This window comes from Phallusia mammillata, chromosome 6, assembly GCF_965637545.1.
Source record: "Phallusia mammillata chromosome 6, kaPhaMamm4.hap1.1, whole genome shotgun sequence".
NCBI lineage: Eukaryota > Metazoa > Chordata > Ascidiacea > Phlebobranchia > Ascidiidae > Phallusia > Phallusia mammillata.
Window position 1 is genome coordinate 5,629,273 of NC_137257.1, and position 12,463 is coordinate 5,641,735.

General features: G+C 35.0%; 2 protein-coding genes across 3 annotated transcripts; both read right to left on the bottom strand.

Annotated features, from left to right (window-relative positions):
- Window positions 1-3,409: 3,409 nt before the first annotated feature.
- LOC145233174 (uncharacterized) lies at window positions 3,410-10,448 on the bottom strand. 2 transcript variants are annotated; one of them, XM_080097847.1, is made up of 2 exons: window positions 10,290-10,448; window positions 3,410-6,198 (listed from the first exon to the last, which is right to left on the bottom strand). In XM_080097847.1, exons 1-2 carry the CDS (start codon window positions 10,446-10,448, stop codon window positions 5,356-5,358), a joined length of 1,002 nt encoding a protein of 333 aa, XP_079953973.1. In that variant the 3' UTR covers window positions 3,410-5,355. The 2 variants fall into 2 exon arrangements, with proteins under 2 accessions (XP_079953973.1, XP_079953972.1); XM_080097846.1 differs by lacking the exon at window positions 10,290-10,448 and adding an exon at window positions 8,968-9,195.
- Window positions 10,449-10,497: 49 nt separating this feature from the next.
- LOC145233175 (oxaloacetate tautomerase FAHD1, mitochondrial-like) lies at window positions 10,498-11,823 on the bottom strand. The gene has a single exon (XM_080097848.1). It carries the CDS (start codon window positions 11,760-11,762, stop codon window positions 11,109-11,111), a length of 654 nt encoding a protein of 217 aa, XP_079953974.1. The 5' UTR covers window positions 11,763-11,823; the 3' UTR covers window positions 10,498-11,108.
- Between the last annotated feature and the right edge of the window lie 640 nt (window positions 11,824-12,463).

Below are 12,463 nucleotides of genomic sequence, written 5' to 3' on the forward strand. Positions count from 1 at the left end.
TTTAAGTTACAGTATATGCGGTATGGAGGTCTGCATTAAAAAAATGTATTAAAAAGCACGTTTCAATCGCTTTTATACTGATTGCGTAACCACCAATGATCTTATTTCGGTGTTTTGTACTTTTTCCAAAATTGCACATTTTCAAATTCGTGCATATTTGCTTGAAATCGGATATTTAGAGAAAAAACGCAATGCGTAGGTTTTTGTGTTAATGCTCTTAGAAGTAGAGTTGTAATTCATGGTAGCATTTTCGGGTCGGGTTCGGGCTAAAGTTAAAGTTTTAATAAAAGACGGTCTTGTTTTGGCTCAGACCTTACACTGCTGGGGCATTTTGTACCGCCGTTTCACAAACTTTCAGGTCTAATTTAGGCCTTGCTTAAAAAAGTTGCGTGATTCGGGCTTGTAGTTTTGGGTTTGGTTCCCAAATTCAGCAAGAACAATGCCATGAGTACAAAAATGAAACAGAATAGTCATACTTGGTCGATTGATAGGTATAAATTTATAAAGTTTTTATAAAGGCATCACGTTGTTTTCAAGAGTGTTTGATCAACGAATTTAAACACGATATAATACAAGTCAAGTTGGCACTTGTTCCGTGTGTTTACACTGTATTGCGCATTTGTCACTTTCGAAGAGATTATTGCATCTGATTAAACGGGATTATCAACACACGCCAATTGTTATCTTAATGGAGCAGAATTCACTTCAACGAAAAACTAGATTAAGATGAATACTTTGAGCCTGTAATAGTTGTATATAATAATGCATGTATTATAATAAAAAAGTTGTCTTTGGGTGGTTTCCCACCCTTGCACCTTTCTCTTGTCAAATCTTAATAACAGCCTGGAAAAGGCATCATACTAAATCAAACAGTTTCGTATGTATTTTAATTGCCAAGTAACTTACATATGTCATACTGGTTAACGCGTACAAATTAAAAATGACTACAATGGCACTATAGTTTCACTGCATGAACGTTTTAGTTCCGAGTACAGTGTAAACTATATTGCATATACATTAATAGGGTTCAAATTGTACGATTTGTTTATACTCACGTCTATAGTCTTATTCCATTGTTAAATGATGTGACTTAATATCGTGGAAATGCTTGTTAGGGTGAAGAGGTATACGATTTAAACGACAAATCATTCAAAAATACATGTCGACCGTTGTAAAATTTGTTGTTATTTTGAAATATTGCACAGATAAACAATGGATGATAGAGTTGTAAGCATAGGTCTGACAATGGGGTCCAAAAACTTGCCAAAAAACGTTTTTCCAAAACAAAGACCAAAATTAGCCCAAAACTTGATGAAATTGCCGTACAAATGATGCTTAATGTAACGGCAGGCCCAAATCAAGCTATTTTTGCCCCCAGAAAACACTATGAATCAATTAATCATCGAAAATCCAAAAATTACTCGCTGAAAATTTATTCTGTGGCGTTTCCTTTGCATCTTGGATAAAGATAGACGCCATAGCGGATGCCACGCAAGGAAACGTATCAAGACGCAGAGGATTTGCGCATTTCCACGTTGATAAGCATGAAATAAAGTAAACAATGGAAAAAAGGCTCAGTATGATAAAGCTCGACTATGACGCAACAAAACACCCAAAACGCGTGGGTTTTATTCGCAGGTTTAAGAAAATCTGCATGTTAGTTAGCCTATATATATAAAAAACTAAATGCACTTGGTATAGAATGTGTGTTGCTTTTTGTTAAAGTGTATTAGTGGTTTAAATTAACTAATTGGTTTGGTTTGAGGGCAGCTACACATGTAGGCTAATGCGACGAAAACAAATTGTGCAAATTGTATTAAAAATGACTGCAAACTGTATAAACCAAACCAAATTACCACGATTTCCTATTTAAACCATCGTTTTTGTCAAAAAAAATGTGCAAGATAGCTGCCAATCAATAAATTAGCAACTCAGTTTGTCTCATGGCTTAATTTGCGACTTTACAAACGTATAGGGAGGTTACAGCTCCATGTCGCCCACTAGCGGAAGAAAAAAGACGATTATGTATTGATAAAAATGAAGCATTTATAATATAGTTGGTTCAATGAGAAAATATTTAGTTTAAAATTAATCAAATGTTTGAAAAGGTTCCGATTTGTGGCTTTGAAAAAAATGGGTACGTTTAGTTGTCGAATTTGCCAGTTACAGAAGTTTCAACTAGAATCAGGGGTGATCACAAATTTTATCACAGCGGCCGCTAGTCGGTCCCCACTGACATTAAACTAAAAATAGTTCTAGCATCTGGATATGTACGGCCAAGTTACAGAAGTTAAAGATGTAGCAAAAGAGTTTTGTATCAATACACGGCCACCAGTATAGTAGAGGCTATAGGCTCGATTTTGATGCAGGCCAATATATGGCAAATGCATAAGTTTATAGTTTCTTGGTCGCTGTGCACCCTTTACTTTAATTGGTTAGTCAGGTCAGCTCTGGCTTCACTATCGGCCTCATTTATGTGATAATTTTGCGTTGGTTAATCTTACTTTCGAGCTTACTCGAAAATTTTATTCAGCCCCAAGTATAACTCATAATGTAACTTTTTTCCCATTCAAAAATCTACACCAGACCCATTGAAGGTTTGCTTGAAAGACCGGCTTGATTCGGTATCACGCCTTCAATAGCCCTGGCGTACTATGGTTTAATTGTAAACGAGTATGCTGTAGTCGCTGGTCTGCATGGACGCTTCTGGGCTTGTTCATGTTTATGTTCACCTTAGTTTTTTCATTTAAACGCGAGATCAAAGTTTTTCTAACGCAAAAAATTTCGGACTTGTTCAAACCAAATAATGGTCTGATTTTTCTGAATAAAAATGAAACAAGCCCGAACATATGGTGGAAATGCCAATGAAAGCATCGACGCACCAGTTCCTATTATGGCACAATTGAGTTTTTGATCGGCAATGCAAGTTTCGGTTATGTTGATGTAAACTTTTCTGCCAAATTTGCTGTTCTCGATTTCGTCCTGAACTTTATTAACAATTCTGCTGAAAACCGAACTTTTGAATGGCATGAAAGCAATGCCTTTTTTACTAACAAACTCGACCATTAAAAACAAATATTAACCGTTACAACAACCAACTACTGTTGTAGAAAACACGAATTAGGCTACGTTGTCTGTAAATTGCCGTATGTTTTGCTTTATGTAGCCTATTATAGAACTTGTTTTGGAGCATTTGGTTTGCCGAATCAGTAATGTTTTATAAAGATTCGGTTTCGCATGAATATAACTTATTATTATTCGGCCGAAACCAAATCTTTTATGAATCAAACTTTGAAGGGCAAAACGTGCACTTTCAGCCTAATTACATAGCACTGGATTTTAAACTGTGTAATTAAATCGCGTCAACTATGGTAATTATCAAAGCATTACCGTTTTTCTCAATCCAGACAAAAATTCAGTAATTTATTGGATCATAACGTAACAACACTACATACGGATCTGTTCACGAGTTTAATGGTGAAAATAACGGCGCAAATAGACGCAAAAAGCGATATGCTAAACCGGTGTAACTGATGTGGCCTTCATATCACTGATGAGGGCATGAGCATTTGCCAAAACGTTTGAAATGTAAAGCATGTCACCTTTTACGTCTATTTGGGCCGTTATTTCCACCATTAAACAGTATCCTGTTGTGATGGCACTAATGTACGTCTGGCAGAAAAACTGACACTTTTAAGTCAAAACCGTAACGTAGGACTGGCCTGAATTTATTTCGCAACCTGTCGAATATTGGGTTTAGGTTTGAACCTAATTAAGCCGGTTCGGTGCTTTATTAGTTTTGGTAGATTTATAAATTACAAAACTGTTGAAAAAGCTGCTAAAACTTAAAATTTTCGCACTTGAAACTTATTTAAAGATAACTACACATGTATTATCTTTTTTAAAAAAGCACAATAACCTAAAAATGCCAGAAAATGTAAACAGCTTCATAATGTTTTTGTTTTTTCCATTTTAGCACATTAAAGGTATTCATCACGATTTGGAAGAAAGCAGTAAAAGTAATGGTCATTGCAACAAACTGATATCATATTTATAATCTTCAATATATTTTCATGCAAAGAAACCACCAGCCAGCATCTATATGTATGAAAACAAAGTAATGACATAATATATTGATTACAAGCAGCGGTGGGATTAAAAAAATTTGTCAGCCAGTTCTATTACAAAAGACATATTTTTCGGTCGGTTCTGTTACAAAAAGTTCATTGACAGTAACCAGTAATGCTAACCGGTTCGATGATCTCCTAAAATATCGTGAGACGGTTCTATAGAACCGGTGCGAACCGGCTGAATCCCACCACTGATTACAAGTTATAGATTGTTATAGATAATAATAAATTTGTTGGTAGGATAAAAAAATAGAAAACTTACTATATTTTAAATCAAGTTTACCATGGCATGCTGCATGGAAGAACACACAATAAATCAGGCACTTAAATTTCAAACTAAAATAACCAAAATCCCAATGTAATCAATCAAAATTGAGGACATTTATAAAAAAAACATCAATTTTGAAATGATTTGCGCCAACCGCCAACAGTAACAACAAAAATTGTATGTTCCAACTTCTATATATTAGAACATAGTTAACTTTAAAGATGTAAATTTACTGTAAAATAAACAATAAACTATGTTAAGTAACCTAACAACAAGACATTGTGACAAAACAATGGAACAATAACAAATTTTAGTTTAAAAACACACATTTTGCACTTGAGAATTTAGATTGTGGAGTAATGCAAATTTTAATATTAAAAAAAATTCTATGTTGGGTGTAGTAGCATAAAAAGTAATCAATATAATTTTAAACTGCCACAATTTAGTTGCAAAAACACTTCATTAAAAAAATATTGGTTATATCGCAATAACACATTTACTAACAATAAGCTAGCAATAGAACTTGTAGCAGGCAATGAAACAAAAGTTAAAATGCATGTAAGGCAATAGATTTACACTAAACGGAGTCAGAAATTTCATGCAATGTACATTTACTGTGTAAAAATAAATTGAAGTAAAAATATATTCAGTGAGTAGCTTTATCAAGTGCACCACATTGCAACTCTGATACAACTGGTTATGCTGTAATGCCACATTTTCTTGCAAAAATAAAGTCAAGTTTTAATTTTTGTCTTTAGTGGTGTACTGTTATGCTATAAGATTTTTATTAGCAAGTGCAATAAAGTTGAAGAATATATAAAGCAGTAGCGTTAAATTGAATTTGTTATTAACACATGTCAGGCAGGCAAAATCGATGCATATTGATTACATCTGCGTTTTACGTATTTCTATGCACCAAAGCATGGGCTTAAAATGCTTGCAGGCCGAACATATTTATTACTGTTCTTCTAACATTGGCGTAGTTATGATAAACTCTTCTGGAACTTCAACAAGCAATGGTTTATTGTGATATAAAACTTCTTCATTGTCTAGGCGTTCGGGCTTGGCAATTTCCAAGTCAAAATCAAAGGACAGACAATCTGGTTGAGAGTGAATCAATTCTGTATGGCGAGTATCAAGCAAGGGGACAGACTTTTCTAATGTTGTTTCCAATTTCTGCATCTCCGGGTCGGGCTGTTTAATAGTAACTGGGTTCAAATGTATTTCTGGGACTGATTTTTCAAGGACCGTGGGAACGTCTTTCATGACAGGAATCCTGTGTTTAAGCTCAGTCACACCACAAGATAAAACCGGTTTGAGGTGGATAAGTCTTGCTGGAGTCTTGTTGCAAATTTCTGGTTGGCTTTTCTCTAAAACCATAGCAATCTTATGTGATATAACTGGGAGATTCTTTTGAAGTGTAGATAGTGTTTTGTTAGCCATCCGTGGAATGTTTTGTTTTAGGTAACTGCCTGTTTTGTTAGCAATTTCAGGGCAGGACTTGTCCAAAGTGATTTTCGGTTTTTGTGACACAAAAACTGGCTGCTTTTCATTGTAGATTTTTGTTCTTGAAGGATGGCTTTGTAGCTTTGGAACAGTTTGATGCAGTGCAATGTGCTTTGGGTTGCTTAAAATTACCGGGTTATCCAAGTACAGTTTAATGTGTTTAGGGTTGCTTTTTGAAAACGGTGGGTTGACATACAGCTTTCCCTGGTCACTTTTCAAGACTGGTTCAGTGACTGATAGAGTACACTCACTGCTACCTTTTTGAGGTAAAGTGATGTAATATGACGACGGGACCTACAAACAATGTATGTACATAATACAATACTTCTACAGTTTGTTAACCCCAAAAACGATTTTTTACCTCATTTTTTAATTACATCAAATAATTGACACAGGTTTATAAAACTCTTGCTTTTTGAAACTAGGCTAAGACACACAAGAGTAAAGCATGCAAGTGATATGTCATTTTTATGCCCAAAATGTCAAACATGCAAACAAAAGATTAAAAATAATGTCTTATTTCGTTAATTGAAAACATGACCATGCAAAACTAGAAGAGTGGCTTTCTGATATACTTCCATTTTATATATTCTATATGATATTTACCAATTTACTATACACATCATTTGATTTACACATATGATTGTTTTTGTAAACAAAAACAAGTGGTTCCCCACACGCGTGTTTGGGCGGATTGACAGTAAATGTTGCGGTGATTTTTAGATTCTTAAGGACAAATTTTTAGAAAGCATTAACCCAACAATAAAAAAAAATTGTTCGTATTCATTTTGCACTATTATTGTCATATAATTACAAAAACATAACAAATACTTTAATTTAATCTCTTGCTTTGACCCAGATATTGTCGCCCAAGGTCGGGTTTTGAACACAATTTTTTTAGAAAGCAGTAACAGTTGTGTTACAGACACTTTAAATTAAAAAGCAATTTGCTACAAGTGTATACATAACAAATTGTTTTTCATTTAACTTTGTTTCGCATAACGAGTACCATTGACCTGTAGTAACCTCTCAGGGTGCACACGCCAAACGACTGTTTGACCTTTTGACACCGTTTTCAATAGCACGCCGTACTGAGTGTTCAACAGTACCGTTAAGCCTAATTTTTACATGCCTTGAGCATTGACTCCTAGATTGATTGTCAAAAAAAGCGCTACCTTATGACGAAAGAAAGTTCTGAACAGTGTTTGTAATACCTACTAGTTGACCTTAAGTAACCCATGATCATGCGGCGGCCAACCTGACAACGAGCATTTAAAAAAACATTTATTTTGCAAAAAAGTCAAGTTCATTTTTTCATGTTTACTTTGATTAACAAGTTTTGCTTGACATATACAAAACCGAAGCACGGTTATTAGGTTTAAATCACGTCATAGGTGTAAAACCTTCGCCAAAACTAAAAATGTGAGTGATAACTTAATAAAACGACATAGCATTGCTGTGCAAAACAACTGATTTCTAATCACTGAAACGACGTCTCGTAAAACGTTTGTCCGACGTCAAGCTGAGCCCTCCCGCTATCGTAAACCAGTGAGTTACTCTCTTGGTACTTCTGCCTACAGTGTCTTTCTTGATCAAACGAGCGTTAGACACATTTACATTTCGGGGGCCTGTGGGTGAACCGCTGGGTCATTCAGGGTCAAACTTCTAGAGGATCAAGTTCAGATTGATAACTAACATATGTCCAAATTTGAATAAATTTGAAGCACTCCTTCTTTACCACACAAGCGATAATAACCAGCGTTAAAATTTTTACGTTTCGGGGGCCTGTGGGTGAACCGCTGGGTCAATCGGGGTCAAACTTCAGGAGGATCAAATTTGGATTGATAACTAACATATGTCCAAATTTGAATAAATTTGAAGCACTCCTTCTTTACCACACAAGCGATAAAAACCAGCGTTAAAAATTTTACGTTTCGGGGGCCTGTGGGTGAACCACTGGGTCAATCGGGGTCAAACTTCTAGAGGATCAAGTTCAGATTGATAACTGACATATGTCCAAATTTGAATAAATTTGAAGCACTCCTTCTTTACCACACAAGCGATAATAACCAGCGTTAAAATTTTTACGTTTCGGGGGCCTGTGGGTGAACCGCTGGGTCAATCGGGGTCAAACTTCAGGAGGATCAAATTTGGATTGATAACTAACATATGTCCAAATTTGAATAAATTTGAAGCACTCCTTCTTTACCACACAAGCGATAAAAACCAGCGTTAAAAATTTTACGTTTCGGGGGCCTGTGGGTGAACCACTGGGTCAATCGGGGTCAAACTTCTAGAGGATCAAGTTCAGATTGATAACTGACATATGTCCAAATTTGAATAAATTTGAAGCACTCCTTCTTTACCACACAAGCGATAAAAACCAGCGTTAAAAATTTTACGTTTCCGGGGCCTGTGGGTGAATCGCTGGGTGATTCGGGGTTAAACTTCTGGAGGATCAAGTTTGGATTAATAACTAACATATGTCCAAATTTGAATAAATTTGAAGCACTCCTTCTTTACCACACAAGCGATAATAACCAGCGTTAAAAATTTTACGTTTTGGGGGCCTGTGGGTGAACCGCTGGGTCAATCGGGGTCAAACTTCAGGAGGATCAAATTTGGATTATTAACTAACATCTCTGTAAATTTGAATAAATTTGAAGCACTCTTTCTTGACCAAACGTGTCTCACAAACCAGCGTTAGACAGAAAAAAGAAAAAAAAATACGGACAAAAACAATATGTGTCCCCTTCATGGAAGGGGACACATAATTAAGCACACTACTTTGTATTTTTTCGGTCACTACAAAAGTAAGTAAGTACCTAATATATATAAGTCATATGCAGCAGCGGTGGGTAGTATGGTTAAACAGGCATACCCGCATTTGGCCCAATGTAAAAGGAAGTTTCAGAGGCATGCAAAATCACAAAAGATTTGAAAAATATATATTTTGGGGGCTAAATAAAGCAAAAACCTAAAATGTTGCAATAGAAAGCAACTAACAAAGATTCCATAAGCCAAAAAAATATTGTTAACAAATAAGCCATCCACCATTTTTACCAGTTTTCTGAAAGGTGGTTCATGATACACTGATGTCTTTGAGGGTTTTACTACTGGTACAGTAATGTAGAGGACACTCTTTGTTTGCTTAATGTCCGGGGGCAAATTTAAGGAAAATTTGTTAAAAACAGCCTCTTTGCGACCTTCATAAGGACTGTATGTAGCCATATTAAAATATTAATTTTACATTAACCACCCTGAAAGTACAAAATCATTTTGGATACCATTAATTGACTGTTATACAGCACATACAGATATTTAAACCTTTTCGGTTTGTTGCACTTTTAAACACAATGTTTAACAGACAATTCCATTTAACTTTAATTACTAAAATGCATTTCACTGCAAAAATTCTGTATCCAACCAAAGACCATATAGTTCAAATCTTAGGTCTAGTTCCAATGGCAATGTAAGCCCACAAAAGACAATGTACCAAATTAAGTTGGTTCCAAAAGCAACTCCGTGCAACATTGTGTAGGCTTAAAAAACCTACTCTGTAGAAAGTAGTAGGATTCATACCCACAGCAAAAGTGTATCTGGTTTGAGGTTCCACTGTCACAGCTACATGGGTTTAGTAAAACACCTAATCAAACCACTTACACAGGACTGTTGTGTATGCTGCAAATGTCAGCAAAAAACAAACATTGCAATCAGGTGATAATAATTTTAGATGCAACAGAGAATACGAATGCTAGCAGACTGAATCTTTTCAACAATGAACTTTAGTTACATTCCATTGTAAGCTGCGAATTTCTTACCCCAATGGTTCCGCGGCTTACAATTTAGGACAACTGTTTTAATGTCATGACAACATTTTTACCTACACTTTGATGCAATTACAGAAAAACATTTTAGCTGCACAAATCAAACATAATTTTCTGCAAATTACACCAAAATGTACAGCAGTAACAAAATATTTGCATGACACTACTTACATAATTTTTTTAACATAAACACATGATGACAATTTGGCCCAGCTTATAATTCAGGGTGGCCTACTATAGAGTAAAAACAGTAAGTCTGCTTATGGAACAAAACACAACAGTTTCTTTGTTAGAAACAAAACCCAGGAACACAGTACTCAATTAGTCCACGGTTTGCAAAAATGTATACAGCCATGCTTTATGTCAAGTAACTACGCAAAATTCCAAGTTAACATTTTTATGCCAATTAAAGAACCAAAAATGAGTTACTTATAGGCAGAAAAACAAAGAATAACCACTTGGCTATGCCACAACAAAAATTGCCAGCAATCGAAATTAATTAAACAACTTCTAGTAGCAAATTACAAAATGTTGACATGCAAAAAATTATTCGTTTACCGGTTTCAATTCAAGAGGCTCATTACTGTAATGCTCCTGGACATATCTTGATACTGGCTGGTTGTGGAATATATGGTTTGGTGTTGTTTGTAAAACAGGTGGCAAATTGATTCTGAATTTAATCTTCAAACCATCTTCATTTTGTTCATAAGGTGCCATGTTTAATAGTCCTTACTTTTAAACAACCACTAAACCCCTAACTTTGTACCTGAAAATTAAAACAGTTTATTCTTTGTGTATGCACCACACACAGGAAAATGCCCGAATTAATTTAACAGTTCAATGTTGAGTATTTGTGATAAAGTGTACTACATACAAATCAAAAATGGTAAATGATTATCTATATGTAGCAAACAGTAGTGATAGACCGATATTGGTTTGTTAGGGGCTAATACTGATTATGATCAGTAGTAAAGTAGGCCAATGACCTATGTTTTAAGCCAATATTTTATTTGCAGTAAATGGCCTGAATTATTTATATTTTAATGTTTCATTTTAATGAAATTATATTTTTTTATTTTAGTGACAAAAGACTTAAAATGAAACTGTTTGATGACTGTATGACAAAGTAACAACAGGACTATGCCGAGAAACAGTAATTTGAAATATATCAGCACTGATAATAATTTAAATAGTAAAACTAAAAATAAAGAGAATGGTGGTAATAATTTCAATTAAATATATCATCTTCAATTACGTACTTTCATTTATGTTAAAAACTTTTATAAAATTATTAAACAATTATTGCAATTTCAATATCATAAAAATATTTGATAACAAATCTTTGGCACCACAAGATTTCTATACGCTTTCCTAAATTCATTCAGACTCAACATTAAACTTCATGTTTATGATTTTGCTGATTCCGCACTCAATAACATCACCGTTAACAACAGGTCCAACTCCTTGTGGTGTGCCAGTTAGAATCACATCACCAGCTTCCAAAGTCATTACATTGCTGATGTAACTTATCAAATACGGAATAGAAAATATCATATCTTTAGTTGTTCCTTCTTGTTTCTTTGCTCCGTTAACATTAAGCCACAAGTCAATCTCCGCTGGATTAGGGATTTTCTCTTTCGGAATAAAACTGCTAATTGGACACGAGGTATCAAACCCTTTGGCCAGCGACCAAGGTTTTCCCTGGGACTTTGCCTTGTCTTGCCAATCCCTTGCAGTCATATCAAGAGCAAGAATGTACCCCCCAACCAAGTCCATTGCATCTGATTCCAGTACTTTCGATCCACCTTTAGCTATAACAACACCAAGTTCTACTTCATGATGTACATTTTGGCAGCCCTTTGGTATTTTTATTGGTTTTCCTTCTTGAACATAGGACGAGGTAGGTTTTAGAAATATCAGTGGTTCCTTCGGGACAGGGTTCTTTAATTCAGCGCAATGGTCTAAATAGTTTCTTCCAATGCAAACGACTTTTCTGCCCCATTCCCAATACCTTGACAGATTTTTTTGCATGATGTTTTAAAATATATAACTGAAAAATATGTTACATGTCTGCGTTTAAAAAATAAATACTTTAAATAACTATTCATGCAAACTTTAAACTTTACATGCATTACAATTAGGATACCTTTGAAACCTTCAAAACAAGAAAATACCAAAACATCTCCTAACTTACAATCGAGATCATCTAAAACTTAACACTTAGTAACAAGTAACAAACTATGTTAACACAAAACAATTCCAGTTCCAATTACAAAATCAAAAGATTGCAATGAGTAAATGTTGTTTACACACCGTTAACAACTACACGGTAATGAAAAAGCAACAACCCGCCCACTTAAAAGTAACTGAGTTTGACTAATTGAAAACAGAATTACATTTCCATCCTCTCGCAAATTTAGCTGAGCTCAGCATTTTTTGAGTGACACATGACCAATGTTGTAGAACATGTGACTCAGGACGAAACAAAAGGTAACAGCGCGATGCGTAGCATAGGAATTTTATCCGGATATGATGTTGCAATTAGATCTCGGTCATATGGGCCATAAGTTCATGTCAGTAGCAGTATGTTATCCTTGATAAAAACTAGAGCATACGTGCACAACCTGGGGACAGATGATTGACTTGTGAAACTGGTTTACAAAGACTTTCTGGTCTGCAAAGAACCAGGAATTTTAAACATTTTCAAGTGAGCGGTCATGCAGAAATATGTG